This window comes from Solea solea, chromosome 1 (genome assembly GCF_958295425.1).
Source record: "Solea solea chromosome 1, fSolSol10.1, whole genome shotgun sequence".
Taxonomy (NCBI): Eukaryota; Metazoa; Chordata; class Actinopteri; order Pleuronectiformes; family Soleidae; genus Solea; species Solea solea.
The window spans coordinates 10,068,775-10,085,518 of NC_081134.1; the positions used below are offsets into that span (position 1 = coordinate 10,068,775).

A 16,744-nucleotide genomic window follows, 5' to 3' on the forward strand; every position below is an offset into this window, starting at 1 on the left:
TCTAATGTTCTGTTTGCACCTAGTGGAGTCAGCCCATAGTGGCTGTTTAAAGTCATTCCTGGTTGGCTTCAGGAAGAAACATCAATGTTTTATTTATTTTATTTCATGATGAGATCAAATGTATGTACTTGTCAATGGTTCATTTGTAAGACACTCAGAGGTGGAAAGTAATGAATTACAGTTACTCGCGTTACTGTAATTGAGTAGATTTGTTTCTGTGCACTTGTACTTTTTAAAGTCATTTTTAGTAAAGTAAACTTTAAGCTACATTTTTACTTTTTTAGTATATGAGTATATTTTTAGACCAGTACTTGTACTGAAGTCAAATGTTGTTATCAAAATAGTGGTACTGTTACTTGAGTAGAATATTTCATTACTCTTTCTTTCCACCCCTGAAAACACTGCAAACAAAACCACGAAATCTAATAACAACAAACAACAAAATAGTGAATTAAATAAAATACTTTCTTGCCTTTGTTATTTGTTTATTTATTTGATTATTTTGTGGCGTAAAAAGAAAACAAAGGAGACCCTCTGGTCCAGTCAATCATTTGCTCAGCCACCTTAAGCTCGCTCCCGACGGCGCGCGCCCGCGAGTGATGTGAGAGGAGCTGTCGGCGGTGAGATCATGTGAGAGTCCACGCTTGGAGAAAGTAGGTTAGCAGGGTAGACTGAGAGGAAAGCAGGCGGAGAATCACAACGTCCACCGTGGGACTATTCTGTCAAACCAACAAAAAAAAGAAAAAGTTCAACCAAATCGACTCTGCGCCGATCGAGACACTGACGATGCGAGCCAAAGCGGGTTTCTACGTTCTTCATTTTTGCTCGGACTTGACCGAGCGATAAAGCAGAGCAGTTTTCCTTCTTTCTTTTTTCCTTTTTGCTCGCGCTTTAGGAGAAGTGTGTGTGTGTGTGTGTGTGGGTGTGTGTGTGTCTGCAGCCGGGACCAAGTTCATGTTGACAGATCCAGCGTGAGTGTGTGTGTGTGTGTGTGCGCGCGCGCTTCCCTCAGTCTCCGCGCTGTCACACACAGTCACAGCCACATGTAGTCGAGTCCTCATCGTCCCCAACCATCCAAGAAGACAACACCAAACATGAGAGGTAAGTGGACTTCGTGTGTTTGTTTATACTTGTTTGCAGCAGTGTGTGTGTTTTAATATATATATATATTGTGTTGTTGATTTTGAACGTCTTAAGCGGCCACATGTGCGCGCACACGGAGTTGAGTGCGCCTGTTTTCCTCCCAGTGCGCATTAATCCCTTCATGACTGGATTATCTGTGCACAGAGCCCGAGGCTGCAGCTGCAGCAGCAAAAGAAGCAGAAGCATGCTCGGCCACACTCTCCAGTTCAGCATGCACTGTTATGCAACTCCCCCCACCGCACACACACACACACTCTAAGCACTTTTTAGCTACATTTTCTTATTGAATTCACGTGCCACATCAATGAAAAGAATAATTAGTCTGATTAATTATAAGAGCTTGTTTAAGGAATGTTGTTTTAGTGGACCAAATGGGCTGTTTTTGCAGAAATATAAATGGATTTCCCACCTGAGAGAGAGTCCCTCTGTATATTTGAGCAGGAGATCCATGTTATGCAATAAGGAGAAGGAGGGGCATGAGTGGAGGTTGTTGTTTGCCAAAACTTGAATTATGTAATCGAGATGTTAGTCCAGTTTATCGAGTTTCTTGTTAAGTGGATTAAAAAAAAAAAGCAAATAGTTTAAATTAGGCACATTTCACTTTAGGGAATAATAAATAATCCGTCTTATTGGTGCATGATGATTTCACTGTATTGATTCTTCAGGTGAATCACTCCTGACGATGTGAATTAACTTTTTATTTGCAGTGATTGAAAAACAAGAATAAATAAATAAATAATAATGATAATTTAAAAAATATTAATAATAATAAGGGGGATGACTGTGCCAGCATGGTCAGCTGTGTAAGTGTACAGAGGGAGAGGGACTTGGCTGTTCCACTGACCTAGTAATGTCACCCGGCATTTACACAGCCCTGGCAGCAGAGGGAGGGGGAGCGGCTCTGGGAAGCGCCGTTGCCGCCAGACGTATACAGCGCCTTGTGTGGTTACAGGCTGAACTTGAACTTGGGTAGTTAACTTAGCAGCATGGCTAGGTGGCTTTCCATCAACTTGAGGTTTGAATGTGCATTAGAAAAGAAGGGGGTGAATGGAAAATGTTGAAATAACGACAGAGTCTAAGAATTGGTGACACCTAATGGCGAGACTGCAGAGGACTGCTGTAAAAACAAGGCGGTACAAGATGGCTGCCTTTGTGAAGCAAGGCCCTTGCCTAAAGTACATAAAGAAGGCTTCTTCTAAAGTGATTATACATGTATTCAAACTTCAAATACTTTAGGGCTATTATTATTAATAATAATAACAGTAATAACAATAATAACAATTTATTAACAATGTACAGCGCTGTGCAAATGTCTTGAATATTCTGAGATCACTGGCATTTGGATTTGTATGATGTGACTTCTTATATATTAGCAAGCTGTCAATAAGGCCGAACTGTATATCAGTTAAAAACACTTAAAAATCCTAAAAACATTAATTAATTAATCTCCAATGTTTAGCAAGGAAATGTCTAAAATCGCAATATTTAACAGAGGAATCTGGTGTATTTAGCGACAGCACTGCTGAAAGCCTGCAATCGTGAATCACTTCAATTTTAATGAAATTATTGTAATGATTCAGTTACACTGAAAACAACTGCTTTGCTTGTCACAGCATTTATTTTGTACCCAGACTGTGTAGAATCGAGCCGTGCCGAGCCAAGTAGTGCTAGAACTGTAAAGTGGAAAAGTGAGTGACAGGCTCATCTCACTGAGCACCTGTGTAGGGAATTTTCCACTCAGCTTCAACAGGTGTCAAATTCAACACCAGCCAACGAACTCCCCCCACCCCCACCACCACCACTCTCACTCACTTAGCTCTCAGCCCACTTCTTGGCATTTTTCAAAACAGACATTGTGTGTTAGCCTCAGAAGAAAGAGGCTTAGTTACCCTTTAAAACTGCATATATTGTCCCCGTATTTTCGCGTGTTCCAAAAAAGTGATGGAGAAATGATTATTCTGTATTATAGAATTTCTAAAATAACAAATCTAACGGTGTTTACCATGATATCATTTTCTTCAATATCATTGCAACTATGGTTCAATATATAGGGAAGTGTTTATACACTGTGCAAACACACAACACATTATTGCTATGAACTGTTTTGGCTTCTCTGTTTAACGTGTTGTTTGAATGTTCACAAAGAAGTTTAAAACCATAATGAACTGGTTTCCAGCTTTTACTCAGGGACAAAATGTTCAAAATCTTCAGTTATCTGACATTATATATTGACAATTATAATTACTATCTTTAGGCCATATACAGCAGTATATTGCATTTCTGCCAGTAAACCCACCTAAACTTTACTCACTTGAGCTTTAATAAAACAGCCACAAAACGTGACTTTGTACCCACGTTTTAATCAGTTTACACCTTCTTATCCTTCTTCTGTGGTGAAACACACTTTACATTATGCACCGCCTACTGCTCATTTAGGTATACTGCCTCAAAATTATCACACAACAGCAGTGGATGAAAACATAAAATTTGCATTTAGTTTTTACTTGTGCATTTGAATGAAAATCAGGCGACGGGCAAAGCAGGTTTGTTTACAGCCCGTGAAACCCAACACTCTTCTAACTCGTCATAAACAGGAATTAGATAGGATTGACCAGTCGGTAATGTGACCATCAGAATAGTTCAAATGTAGCCACACACAAAACTTATTTATTTGGTTAGTTTCAGAAAAGGAGATGAAGTTTTTTGGTGTGCGTGTGTGTGTTAATCTTTGCACTAAAAAGGCAAAGGAAGGAGTAAAGGGAAGGAGGGGGAAGCAGAGGGGCCTCTGGTGGCCTCTGTCAGGATGTCCAGAGGTAAACAAACTCCAGCCATTTCTTATTTCTTACTACTTAGCGCTGAAAATATACGTTATTTACAGAACATGCTTATGTTTATGTACATTTAAGATCTTCCTCCAAATTGTGTTGTTGCGTTGTTTTGACGTGTTGACAGACGTCTGTCTTGAGCTCCAGAGCATCCTCTGATCTTCTGCATAGAAGATTTCACTTTGTTTACTGTGCGTAAACATGGCAGAGGATCATGAGACTCATACATACATGGGCACACATGACAGGAGGCCTATGGAAATTCTTAGCTCTGTTCAGAACCCCCGTTGTGGGCCTCGCCTCGGCGTCCACTGCTATTTGCATATTTTAAAATAGAGCCAATAGATTTGAATACACTGGGATTAAAAGTGCCCGACTGTATATATGCACTTAGTGTCGAGTCTCAACACTGTTTCAAGTATGATCATCGTCAGAGAGTAACGTGAAAATAGTTGTGGTGCAAGGAGGTTTAAAATGTAATCAACATGGCCGGTTGCTGTTTAAAAAAATGTAAAAACTCAAATCATATGCAGGAAAAAAACATTCCTGTACTGAGAATAAGGTTGTTAACACTGTGGATTGTCTTGAAACAGCTCTGTGCTGTGCCGTATGCTCACACCTGTGAGGTGTGACACAACAGGTGCTTCAGCATTGCTAATATGTACAGAGATCGAGCACACAACGTCTCAAAACAACGTGTTTAAAGATGCTACCGAGCCCTCAGTCACGTACACGTCTTCGTGAATTGAGCAAAGACAAACAACCTGTAGTTGGTTAAAACTGTGTGTAAAATTGAAATGGGAGAAGTGATGTGTGCAGGATTTTTTGCACAAGTGTCTGCCAACAATTATTTTTCCCTCGTTGTCACACTACGGACACACTGACTGATGAACATACATAGAATTGAAGTGTTGATTTTTCCTCCTCCTCTCCCTGGCCTAGCCCTTCTGAATTAGGCTTTCAGAGATAAGATGGTTACACATTTAGCTGATAAACACACTGGGGCCCAGTATGTTTGTAGCTGAGCTCGTAAAACGTCGGTTCCTGGTTTACATATTAAAAAACTGTAGGCTTGGGTGTGCCACACGCTGCTGCTGTTGTTGTCCTCCTGCCACAACACCTTCCTTTGTTTGTTGTTTGTGTATTTACACTTCACAAACTGTATTTCCTGCTGACACGGCGAGTTAATGTGCCAGTGGCTGAGGAATGTTGAGTGCTGCCTGTAGTCTTTGTGTAAAAATATCGCAGAAATGTTTTGATTTTTGTCGAGTAACAGCTCTCTCTCTCTCTCTCTCTCTCTCTCTCTCTCTCTCTCTCTCTCTCTCTCTCTCTCTCTCTCGGGAGTTAAAGGTCACATGCCTCAGACTGGAGCCTAAGCACAGGCCAACAATGATATTTAGGGTTAAAAGTAAATGTTGCTTTAACATTTGTGTGGCTCCTGCTGTTGTTGAATTTCCTACACTTGGGTAATAAACGTTTTTGTAGATGAATCAACCTATGAATCAATTCAAATCAAAACCTTTTCTTTTTTTGAAAATACAAATACAGGAACTATGCTGGTTTCAGCTTCTCAGCTGTGCATACTTTTTTATAGTCCGGTTAATATTTAACTGAATATATAAGACAGTAATTATGTTCCCATACACCTCAATTTGATAGTTATATTGACTGTTTTCATTATTTGGAAAAAAAATGGATAAGATTGTTCAGTAACTGAAATCTTTTTTAATTGTGGCCTAATTTTCATCAATTGGGCTGCAATTATTTTCAGAAGCAATGAATCTGCTGATTCATTGTTTTATCTTTAAAATGTTAAAATGTTGATCTGTGTTTCCCAAACCTCAAATGTCTTCTTGTGTCCACAATCCTTTATCCAAAGATTATTCCATTTAAATGATCTTTTTGTTATATAGAGCAAAGAAACAAGCGATCTTGTTAGAAAACACTCAAACCAGTTAACAGATTATCAAAATAGTTGCCGATTCATTTAGTAATCACTTAATAATCGTTTAATTGTGGCTGTTCTACATTCAGTGTAATGTTCTGTGCTTATTAATTGTCTGTATGTGGATAATTGGCTCAAGGGCGTGATCATTTTTTCACTTATCTGGTTATCAACACTCTAATGACATTAATGGAACATTAGGGAGATGGATCTGGGTGCACGGTGTCTGGCTTGTGTATGGGATGTCTGCGGAGACTCAGCGAAGAGGAGTGAGGAAGCATGTTTATGTGGTTGTAGCAACTGGGGTGGGTGGCTGGGCATCTGTATAAATCTGGCTCGCAGCACCGGACAAGAATAGAAGGAGTTGAAGCAGAAGCTCAATGTCAAAGAGAGGAGTGGGGGTTGAATAGTTGAAAATGAAGTGTGCCGTTTGTCTTCTTTGAGTGGACTGTAGCCAGGTGAAGTCAGGGCTGTTACAGTCGACATGAAATATGGTTTTCCAACTATGAGATGGTTGAAACAATGATTGATCATCACACATCATCAGTTTATGCAGAAACTGATTAATGGAAAGTCTGCCTCTTGTAATGACTCAACTGGCAAGTGCAGTTTTTCCCGCTGTCATTATCCTGGCCGCTCTTTGTTAACTTTGACATTATGTAACATAGCCAATTTTCATACACCGGTTATGAGCCTTCAGGGAAATGTTTTTTAGGGGAAGTCTGAGTGAGCATTGTTCAGTTCCACCTTAAACTGGTCTGCGGAGAGCCGGGATTGCGCCTTCCTCCCTCCTCCCTCTCCCCCTGCAGTGGGAAAGTGTGTCAGTAGGACAGAATGTCCACATGAGCTGACAGGCTACAGCGCCCGAGTGACGAGCGACTCGGCCAATAACAAAGAGGCTAGAAGAGCGTTAACCAGTGGGAAAGAGCGAGTCTGAGCAGGGCGGGGTCTCGGTGTTGCTAGAGTGAGCTCTGAATGAGTGTTGTGAAGAATGCTCACAGACGAGAGTTATATAATCCAGTGATGTGGGAGGGAGGGGTGAAGGGGAACCTGAGAGGAAGGGGGGGGGGATATTTTTCCATTGCATGTCTGCAGCTGCCCAGATCAGTTGGAGTATTTAAGTAACAGTTTTAGGGAAGAGACAGTCGACCGTGCCATTAAAGGGGAAAAAGGAGGTGGAAAGTTGTGTTTTCCAAGTGTCTCGATCTGTAAGTGGTTTTCCGCACGCCATTCCAGCGGCACAGAGGAGCTGCAAATACAGATTTGAGAAATTAGCATAAAGATTACACAAACAGGCGAGAGGCATGTGTCTTACGATATCCCTGCTGCTGCTGCTGTTGTGTGTTTTTTCTTGGAGCAAGAAAGAAGGAGCCTTTTGTGTGTTTGTCATATGTGCAAACATCATGTGATTCTCTATCTGTTGTGTACTCTGTTCCCTGATGGGGCCCACTCGCAGGGTGCAGACAAACAGTCCAGAACAAGTTGACTTCTCCACGTCTTATTGTGACGCTGTTTGTCTGCCTCAATAGAAAAACAATTCAGGCATGTGGTGATCCGATAAGTTTCATAGTGTCAGTACACAAAAGTCAATACACACATCTAACAATCTGATGATGGAGGGTCTAATGATGATTATTAGACCCTTTAGTCTCAAACTATTTCGCCTTGAATGATTATGTGTAATCAAAACAGTGTGTTGTGCCAGAAAACACGGAACGGTTCAGAGATTATAACGCACTCTGAAAAATGAGGAAGGACAAAACAATTACTGGTAGATGGGAGCAAAAATATTAAAGAAGAAGAACAGGATTTTGTGAAAGATGTGAGCACTCCAGGAAATGAAGCGTGTTTGCAACAATAAAGACTGAACTGATGCTATAGATGCCTGTAACACTCAATACAATGCGAATTCAGATTTGAAATTCAAAGGCTCAGAGAGACAAAACTCTTATTGTCAACACATATTGTATCAGTTGATGACAGAAAATAGCCTCTTTTCGGCCTTTAGTGTACATGGAGATAGGGTTGTCTGACTGTGACGAGATAAAGGAACCTTTCAAGAACTGCAGGAGATACAAAGGACCAACTGTAAGGTTCACCAAGTGTAAAACTGGAGTATTATGCAGCATCAATGGCCAACAACAGAGAGATTGACAAAAACTGTGCCTGAACTGATTCACTGGAGGGGGGGAGCAAAATTAAGAAAATAAAAGGACGGTTATGATAAAGGGCTTGGGTGTGCCACATATATAAAGAAGGTTATAAATAACTTCTTTTACAACTCACACTGAATATCAAACAATATTTAACAGTATAGCTGACATTGCTGTGCATTGAAATAGATATGTTTGTTTACTTGTTACATGCATGTAACAGCATGTCAAATATGAATACATCACCAGAAAGAGGCCCCTGTAAATACCACAGACAAAAAAGTTCCCTACTTTAAACTCTTCTCTCAACCAGACTTATAAATATAACTCAATCAATCAGGGCTTTGTTTGTATTTGTTTGTTTTGCTGCTATGTTAAAACAATTTCCCCTTGGGGATGAATAAAGTATTTCTATTCTATCTATTCTATTCTATTCTATTCTATTTGATCAAGTTGTACAGAACAGTACATTTTAAATCTTGGATCTAATCAGTAAAATCCAACTAAATGTCATATAAGGGCTTATGTGAAAGTGTGAGATGTCTGAATGACCATGTCATGTTCGAATGACTGTGTGTAGTTGTATATTAATATGTTTTGGCAGCATTCCACGGAGTGACTTAGTTTTGTCAAGCAAGCCATATGTTGCCACTGCTTTACTTCACAAGGCAGATGCTGACTTGAATTTGAGAGGCACAAGCCAACAGTTTTCTGACCTCTTTCATCATCGCTCTTGTTTTTTTTGTTTTTTGTTTGTTTCTGCAGCTCAGATCGAGGTCATCCCCTGTAAGATCTGTGGGGACAAGTCCTCAGGAATCCACTATGGCGTCATCACCTGTGAAGGTTGCAAGGTGAGGAGGACGAAATGCAGACATTTAGGCTACATCCATATTGCTCCATTTTCAGTTAAAAATGCATAAAGTCTGTTCTGGCATTTAGAGGCCCAAAAACCAAAGTTAGGAAGCGGTGCCAGCTCTGTTGTAGTTATCAATGTCACACAGTTACTCACATTCACTTCCTGATTGTTCTTATCAATCACAAATCGATTATCAGCTGTGAATGAAAAGCTCTTTGAGCACACACTTTCAGTTTCATAGCACCTTGTTGGGCAAACAAAATAAACCCTTGCTTTAAAGCAATACTTCACCGATTTAGCTTTACCCCTATTACTAAAATAGGGGTAGTATTTTGGAAAAATTGTGCTTCCAAACCTCAGTTTCCCCTCATTCTTTTCTTTGTTACGTGCTCACCAGTGACACTTGGTCCTGTTAGCGTAGCTGTTAGCAAAGATGGCGGACACTGTTTACATTCTGGGAATGAGGACCTGTCCTCTTACGAGTGGGTCTAAAAAGTGCGGATTTAGTGTTGCAGTTTCACGCCACTGGTGGGCACGTAGCAAAAAGAAGAATGAAGATATTTCTCCACTCAGGGGAAACTGAGTTTGAGAAGCACAGTTTTTCAAAACTACTACTCCTATTCTAGTAATACAAAGCTAAATGCAAATCGGTGAAGTATTCCTTTAACTTTTTACCATTTTTGTTTCTGGTTGCAGATTGTTTTTTATCTGAAAACACATGTGAAAATATCATAGTATGGATGTAGCCTTAATCAACCTATTTCATTATAGATGTGCATTTACAATATTTGTGTGTGTGTGTGCTTTTGTATCCCAGGGTTTCTTTCGCCGCAGCCAGCAGAATAACGCCATGTACTCTTGTTCCCGCCAGAGGAACTGTCTAATCGACCGAACTAACCGCAACCGCTGCCAACACTGTCGTCTACAGAAGTGTCTGGCTTTGGGCATGAGCAGAGATGGTAAACGCACTAAGAACGCACTGAAATCACTTTACACTTCTCCTTTAACCGTGTCATTTACTTGTGTGACTTTAACTTAGATGAAATTCTTCAGAGAAACTCTGTGTGTGTACGTGATATTCCTTATGTCAATGTAATGTCCTCTGAAGTCATGGAAACCAGTGTGTGTGTGTGTGTGCAGGGATGTTCCACTTTAGCCGGTGCAATTGGGGACACCAAAACAAATTGTACATATATGTAGACTGAAGGGGTGAAGAGCTGTCATCATGCCAGGCCTGGAACATACAGTACAGAGACAAGAATATCTTAGAGTTCACTTCAGGGAAGAGCTATAGATATTAAGGTTTTTTTTAAGGTATGGCAACAGACAAATGCAATCCCCTAGAATGTTTAATTAAAACGTGTAAATAAAAACAAATGTCCGTTTTTTCACAGCTTCAGAATTTAATTCTATTGTTCTGATCATTTAGTGGTTTAATGGTTTAATGGATTAACGGGATAAAGGTTTCTTGTGTTGCCGAACTGCATTGTGGGTGCATTGCTTCGCTTTGCTTGTGTGGTGGGCAGTAGACGTTTAAAGCATTTAAAGCAGCAGCAGCACAAGTGTAGACCAGTCAAATCAAATTATGCATATATTCCACACAAGTGCAAGCCAACTACATACCACGCTACTACTCCACAGCTCAAACGGGGCTCTTGGACAAGGTCGTTCTCCCAGTTGCGGATGGTTTTTTTTTTTGTCAGTCAAAGTGCGCACCCAATAACAATGGACATAGCAGACTTACTGTAATCAAATGTATTTCCTCTGTACAGCTGTAAAGTTTGGTCGTATGTCCAAGAAGCAGCGTGACAGCCTCTATGCTGAAGTACAGAAGCACCAGAAGTCCCAGGAGTGTGTGGGCTCAGGAGGAGAAGGCTCTACAGCTCTGTCCTTACCCAGGGAGGATAGAGACAGTGCCGGTCGTGGGGAGGATGGTGAGGAGGGTCTGAGCAGGTCCTACAGCAGCGGGCGCTCCAGCTCGGCCCTCAGTGACCTCGATGACATTGCAGCACTACCTGACCTATTTGACCTGCCACTGACCCCCGAGGAGGCCAGCGAGTACTGCAGCCTGGAGCTGCTCGGCGGAGGAGCCAGCACTGGAAACACCTCCAACTCATCGTCCTCTTCTACCTCCTCGTCCTTGTCCAATCAGAATTCCCCGCAGCAGACTCTAATGGATGGGACGGACAGCAAAGGGATACAGCTCCTGCATACACACTCTCACACACACCCTCTGCTGGGACACACACATGTGCTGCTGGACCATCTGCCTGATGACTGCTCAATAACAGACCTTGGTGAGTGCTAACAAGGCATCATCATATCATTCTCTCTTAATCACCCCTTACGTAAACAGTGTCACAGACAATATTATAATGCCCTTAAGCAACTTAATCAGGCCACAATATGAGTATGGTCTCCTTTTTCACGTCCTACATTTAATGCAAACTTCACTCATCTTTAAAAATGATTCACATTAAAACTGACTTCAGAGACAATAAATCCTTTCATCATAAACTATTTCCTATGAGTGTTTAGTTTATTATAACAGCAATTTGCATGTATATATATATATATATATAGCCAATAGTGTAGGCTGGGCATTATGGATATGAATGCACTGGTGGTGCAACACTGAGATACTTTTTTACTTTAAATTTGGGGGGCAGATGAAGGAAGCGATGATGATGAAGTGGTATTTAAAGAGATAACAAAGCTAAGGCATTTTCAAAGATGGCATCTCTCGGGACCTCAAATGCATTGTATTTTATTTTACATATTAATCGATGCTGGCAACAACTGCCAAAAGGCTTTGGGGACTTTTTAGAGATGCAGTCAGTAAATATTTTGGCTGCTTGATATAATGCATCAAGGTAGTGGAGAAGATACTAAATCTAAAAAATAAGATGTCACAGCCATGTGGATGTTCAACTGTACAACAGCACTCCCACTCTTGTCAAATTGCTTTAATGTGTGTGTGTGTGTGTTCATTTCGTTCCAGAGCGCATCACTCAGAGTATTGTGAAGTCTCACCTGGAGACGTGTCAGCACAGTGCCGAAGACATGAAGAGATTCACCTGGGTACAATACACACCTGAGGAAATCCGTGCTTTTCAGAACAAGGTACATACAGTAACACACAGACTCTACCTGAAACCTAAAACAGAAGAACACATTAACTCAGTATCAACCTAAACTCGGCTGTCAGCATTGGCATTTCCAGGTCTTTTACTCTTGAAACTTGACAGAAACACAGTAAACAGTGTAGGGCGTTCATTTTCTTTGAAGGAAGTGACTTTGACATCAACTTTCTGTCCATTTTATTCTTTTTTTTTTTTTTTTTACAGCCTCAACTTCCTCTGTTGTTGGGGAAATGCGACGTACATTTTAGATCCACTGTCTGATGATCAGATAACACATTTATCTCTGCAAATTAGTAAAAAAAAAACAGTGGCCCTTTAAATAGAATATGTGTTTTCCAATTTTCCAACAGTAGTTTTATTTTTGTAACTGGAATAACAAATGTTATTGTTTTCTACTTAGTCAGTGAACTGATTATGTCCTCTTTTTTTTTTGGCTTATGTCACCGGTTCAGTCAGCTGAGTGGATGTGGCAGGACTGTGCCCACCACATCACCAACGCCATCCAGTATGTGGTGGAGTTTGCCAAACGCATTGCAGGCTTCATGGACCTGTGCCAGAATGATCAGATTATATTGCTGAAAGCAGGTCAGTGCACAGTCTAAAATACTCCAAACAATACTTGTTCCTTAATTAACACAGTTGTGTCCAACCTTCCAACTCACACATGGAATCAAAATTAGCCAGAATTGTCTACCTCTCTACATTTGTTTACTCTGTAACTTGTAACCTTTTTAAGTCCTGAATTTATTTTTAAATGGTTCAAAAATATATATATGCTGTGTGCCAATTTGGGTCAAAATGATTTATATTTTGTTGTGTGGAGTGTCTTGTCTCTGTCCCTGCTCATCTATACATCTCTCCATATCTTAACCTCTGTCTGTGGCTGACCTCTCAGGCTGCCTGGAAGTCCTGCTGATTCGTATGTGCCGAGCATTCAACGTCAACAACAGCACCATTTTCTTCAACGGGAAGTTCGCTGCACCTCAGCTCTTCAAAGCGCTCGGTGAGTATCAGGTGGTAATGTGACGATGTGATCTGTAAAGGATTTGGATAACTTTAAAATATCTATGTTTATTACACTTTATGTAAGATGGAAAATCATGCTCCCTGTAGGTCGCTGTAGATTGACCGTTAATCAAAATGTCATCTCTATTTGTGTAGGTTGTGATGACCTGGTCAGCGCAGTGTTTGACCTTGGAAAAGGACTCTGCCATCTACAGCTGTCTGATGAAGAGATGGCTTTGTTAAGCGCTGCTGTACTTCTATCACCTGGTGATTATTCTTCCATTTCCCTTTGTCACTCACAAACACTTTCATAAAACAGAAAGAGAGAACTAATTATCTCGCAGAATGATAGCAGAGCTGCTCTGTCCATGCCCACGACAGTCGCACTGACATTCAAGAGCAACTAGCTTGTCTATTTTTAACATAATTATTGAAAGGTAGGTGTCACATGTTTTCAGGTTATTATTGCATATTATTTAACTGATGGTTCTCTGTTACAAGGTTTAGAGTCGTACATTTAAAATCCTAAAGGTACTTAAGGAGAAAAAGATTTTGAAGGATTCATGATTTCTCTCCTGTAGAACGACACTGGCTGACAGAAGGGCAAAAGGTTCAGAAACTTCAGGAGAAAGTCTACCTGGCTCTGCAGCATAGTCTGCAAAAGAGTGGCGCTTCTGACGAGAAACTGGACAAGGTACAGAAAATCAATCACTAGGGCTTCATATCTTCATGTTCTAAACCTTTCATTAGAAAATAGGTCATTAAAGGATCAATGTGTAGAATTTTGGGGGCAGAAATGTGATAAGAACCCTTTCTCTTCAATGGAGGATTCATTTGGCTGCAAGATGCAAACTTCACCCCTAGATGCTGCTAAATTCAATACACTGATCCTTTAATTTGTTTAAGGGTAATTTAATTTTAAATTCATTTTCCAATGAATATTTGACAAAAGCTCCCTTTTACAAAAGTATACCACAAATCAAACCACAATACCTGTCAGGAAAAAGCACAATTAGGTATTCCCTCCATATTATTCAGCCCTAGCAGTCATAATTCTTCTTTAACACCATATAGTTTTGTAATAAACATGGAAATGTACCTTTTTATAATTGAATTGCCTCTTTCCCCACAGATGATGTCCAAGCTGCCAATGATGAGGTCAATCTGTAACCTCCACGTCGACAAACTGGAGTTTTTCCGTTTGGTCCACCCAGAGACCGCCTACAGTTTCCCGCCACTGTACCGGGAAGTTTTTGGCAGTGACATGTCTCTGCCGGACTCCACCAACAGTTAGACAGATAAACAAGACAAGAGAGATGGAGTTTATTAAGAGGTAGGGAAGCAAAAGGAGAGACAAAAAGAAGGATAGAGATGTTCAAGCTCAACAACCAGCACAGTTAAGAGACAATCCAGGACTTGTAACACTCCAATGATCCCAAAGTAGTCCTCCACGTTCCCAGCAGGCAAAGCACCTTACACTGCACATGCTCATAGTCCTCGCCATATTGTAGCATTAACAGCGCGCGGATGGGCACTGTAATAATAACACACGGCCCACTTTGCATGTAACAGCTCCCAAGCTCTTGCACTTGTTAAAGATCGGATCCACTGTGGATCACCCAAACAGTTATGAATGTACTTTATTAATAAGCACCAATGCACAAGCCAGAGCGCAACAAGAGTGAATGTATGTCCCTGCCACTCTGAGACACGCAGTGTAAGAACAAAGTCATATTCATGGCCAGGTCTCACTGTTAACACAGCTTTCAGTCCATACTTCACTCTATTAAAATATGTGAGTATGGTTCACATTTGTATCCACACACAATATCTGACCATCACTTAGGGACCAAGACCATGAGTCATAACAAGACACACGCGGACATACTATGACTCGTGGCTTAGGCTGAACTCCATCAGCTGCAAACCACTTTCACACACAGATAGACGGTGTTCGGTGCTGCCTTTTTGTAGGCTCTTGTATCGCAATGAGAAACCTCAGTCCCACACACCCCTTTCCTTGTAAATGCCACTTAGAGACAGGACAAGATTAAAATCTATCTTTAATTTATATACACATTTATAAACAACTATTTTAAATAAGAATGTAAATAGACGATTATATAAGTATATGGAGGTAGAACATGAGTTCAGTTCAATCAAGAGAGTGAAAGGTAGAGAGAGAAGAGTGGATAGTATGATGTAGAGGAGGAGAAAAAGACAGGGGTGGAAGGATAGCCAACTATAGCCAATCTTTTTCTTGACTATTTTTCCCTCTCATGACAAATACTCTCAGGTTTCTGTGGCAATGACTCTTGCCCCGACGACAGTTAGGTTGCAGTCATCACACGAGTGATGATGGGTGGACACTTGTTGCAGATGCGACACAGCAGGGGATGCAGGGTGCCCGGACAAGGGGGCAAAAAACAAAAAACATTGCCGATGTCTTGCATTTAAAGTGAGAGCTTTCAGTTTGCACTTTGGCTGCTTCCCCTGGACAAACGGGACACTAAGGAAAGACGAAAACAGTGCAAAAGATGACTTCATGAACTCTAGAATAAAAGAGGACACACAGAGTCTGCCCTTTCTAACCAGCAGTCAGAAGAACAGGTGTGATACCATTATCTTTCACTCATGATGTTGGTTGGTTTAAAGCCGGAACAACAATGGTCCATTATATGTATAATAAGCCCACCTTGCTGGTTGGAGCAACTGTATTATTTTGTACATTTGCTGTTCCTTTCTCCTTTAGTCCAAAACCCAGCACTTGACTGAATACCATGCACTTAAACTTTCCTCTTCTCACTGGACACGAGTCTATGGTCAGACAGAGCTACCAGCTGCCCCCTGAGTTGGGCCTCAATGCCAGTAAGACTCAACAGTTTTCAGTCTGTTTTTATTATTTTTGTTTTTGTTTTGATTCCTCATCTCTCACAAGGTGTCACCCAAAACATTTTTTTTTTTTATCATGTACATAAATGACACACTTTTTGTTATGCTTTGAGATAATGATATGGTTTGACTTGGGTAACTGTGAAGTTCTTGAGCAGAGTCTGAGGACATGCTGTTTGCCACTCAGGGAGCCAGCTGTAATCTCTTGACCCTTTTATTACCAGTGTCGTCTTTTAACCTTGTACTCCTCACACCTTTGCACCTAAGATGAGACCCGTAACCATGATCACTGTGGATGTAAGTTCTATTTTTGTGAATGTTACAAAGTGTCAAAGCCCTTTCGGTTTGTCCCGATATTGTAACATTACAGTTAAGAAACAAGAATTTATTAAAAAAAATTTAAAATGAATCAGTTAGAGTTCAAAAAGGATTTCATTATTGGGGCTAATGTTTATTTTGCTGTGATTTGAATTGATTTGTCTGCCGTTTATCCACCTCTTTCTTTACGTGTCTCCACCTTTGTCTTGTAAAGTCTGTGATCTATTTTCTTTTATTCAAGAAAGATTGGGAAATGTACAAACAAAAAATTAATAGTTTGTCTTCCTTCTCTCTGTTTGACAAAATGTGCAAGAGGTATATTACTAGTCCAAAAGTAACTTGAGTCACACAGCTCGATATACTATATTGTCCAATGGGATACCTTGTATGGTATGTGTGGTTTTAAGAATGTAATAAATTGTTTCTTTTTCTTTTGAAATGTTTGAGTCTTATTTACAGAAAAC

At 40.5% G+C, this 16,744-nt stretch overlaps 1 protein-coding gene across 1 annotated transcript; it reads left to right on the forward strand.

Annotated features, from left to right (window-relative positions):
- The first annotated feature begins 595 nt into the window (after positions 1–595).
- On the forward strand, positions 596–16,719 carry LOC131466119 (nuclear receptor ROR-beta-like). The gene is made up of 10 exons (XM_058639279.1): positions 596–1,101; positions 8,832–8,917; positions 9,740–9,881; positions 10,695–11,219; positions 11,924–12,045; positions 12,518–12,650; positions 12,961–13,068; positions 13,227–13,337; positions 13,652–13,764; positions 14,203–16,719. The coding sequence occupies exons 1-10, from the start codon at positions 1,095–1,097 to the stop codon at positions 14,362–14,364; spliced, it is 1,509 nt and encodes a 502-aa protein (XP_058495262.1). The 5' UTR covers positions 596–1,094; the 3' UTR covers positions 14,365–16,719.
- The last annotated feature ends 25 nt before the right edge of the window (positions 16,720–16,744 follow it).

What these genes read in the sequence shown, in the direction of transcription:
- LOC131466119 (XM_058639279.1), top strand. An exon ending in TTTGGGCATGAGCAGAGATG is followed by an intron (nt 9,882 to 10,694) that starts GTAAACGCACTA and finishes TCCTCTGTACAG; the next exon opens with CTGTAAAGTTTGGTCGTATG. An exon ending in CTGCTCAATAACAGACCTTG is followed by an intron (nt 11,220 to 11,923) that starts GTGAGTGCTAAC and finishes ATTTCGTTCCAG; the next exon opens with AGCGCATCACTCAGAGTATT.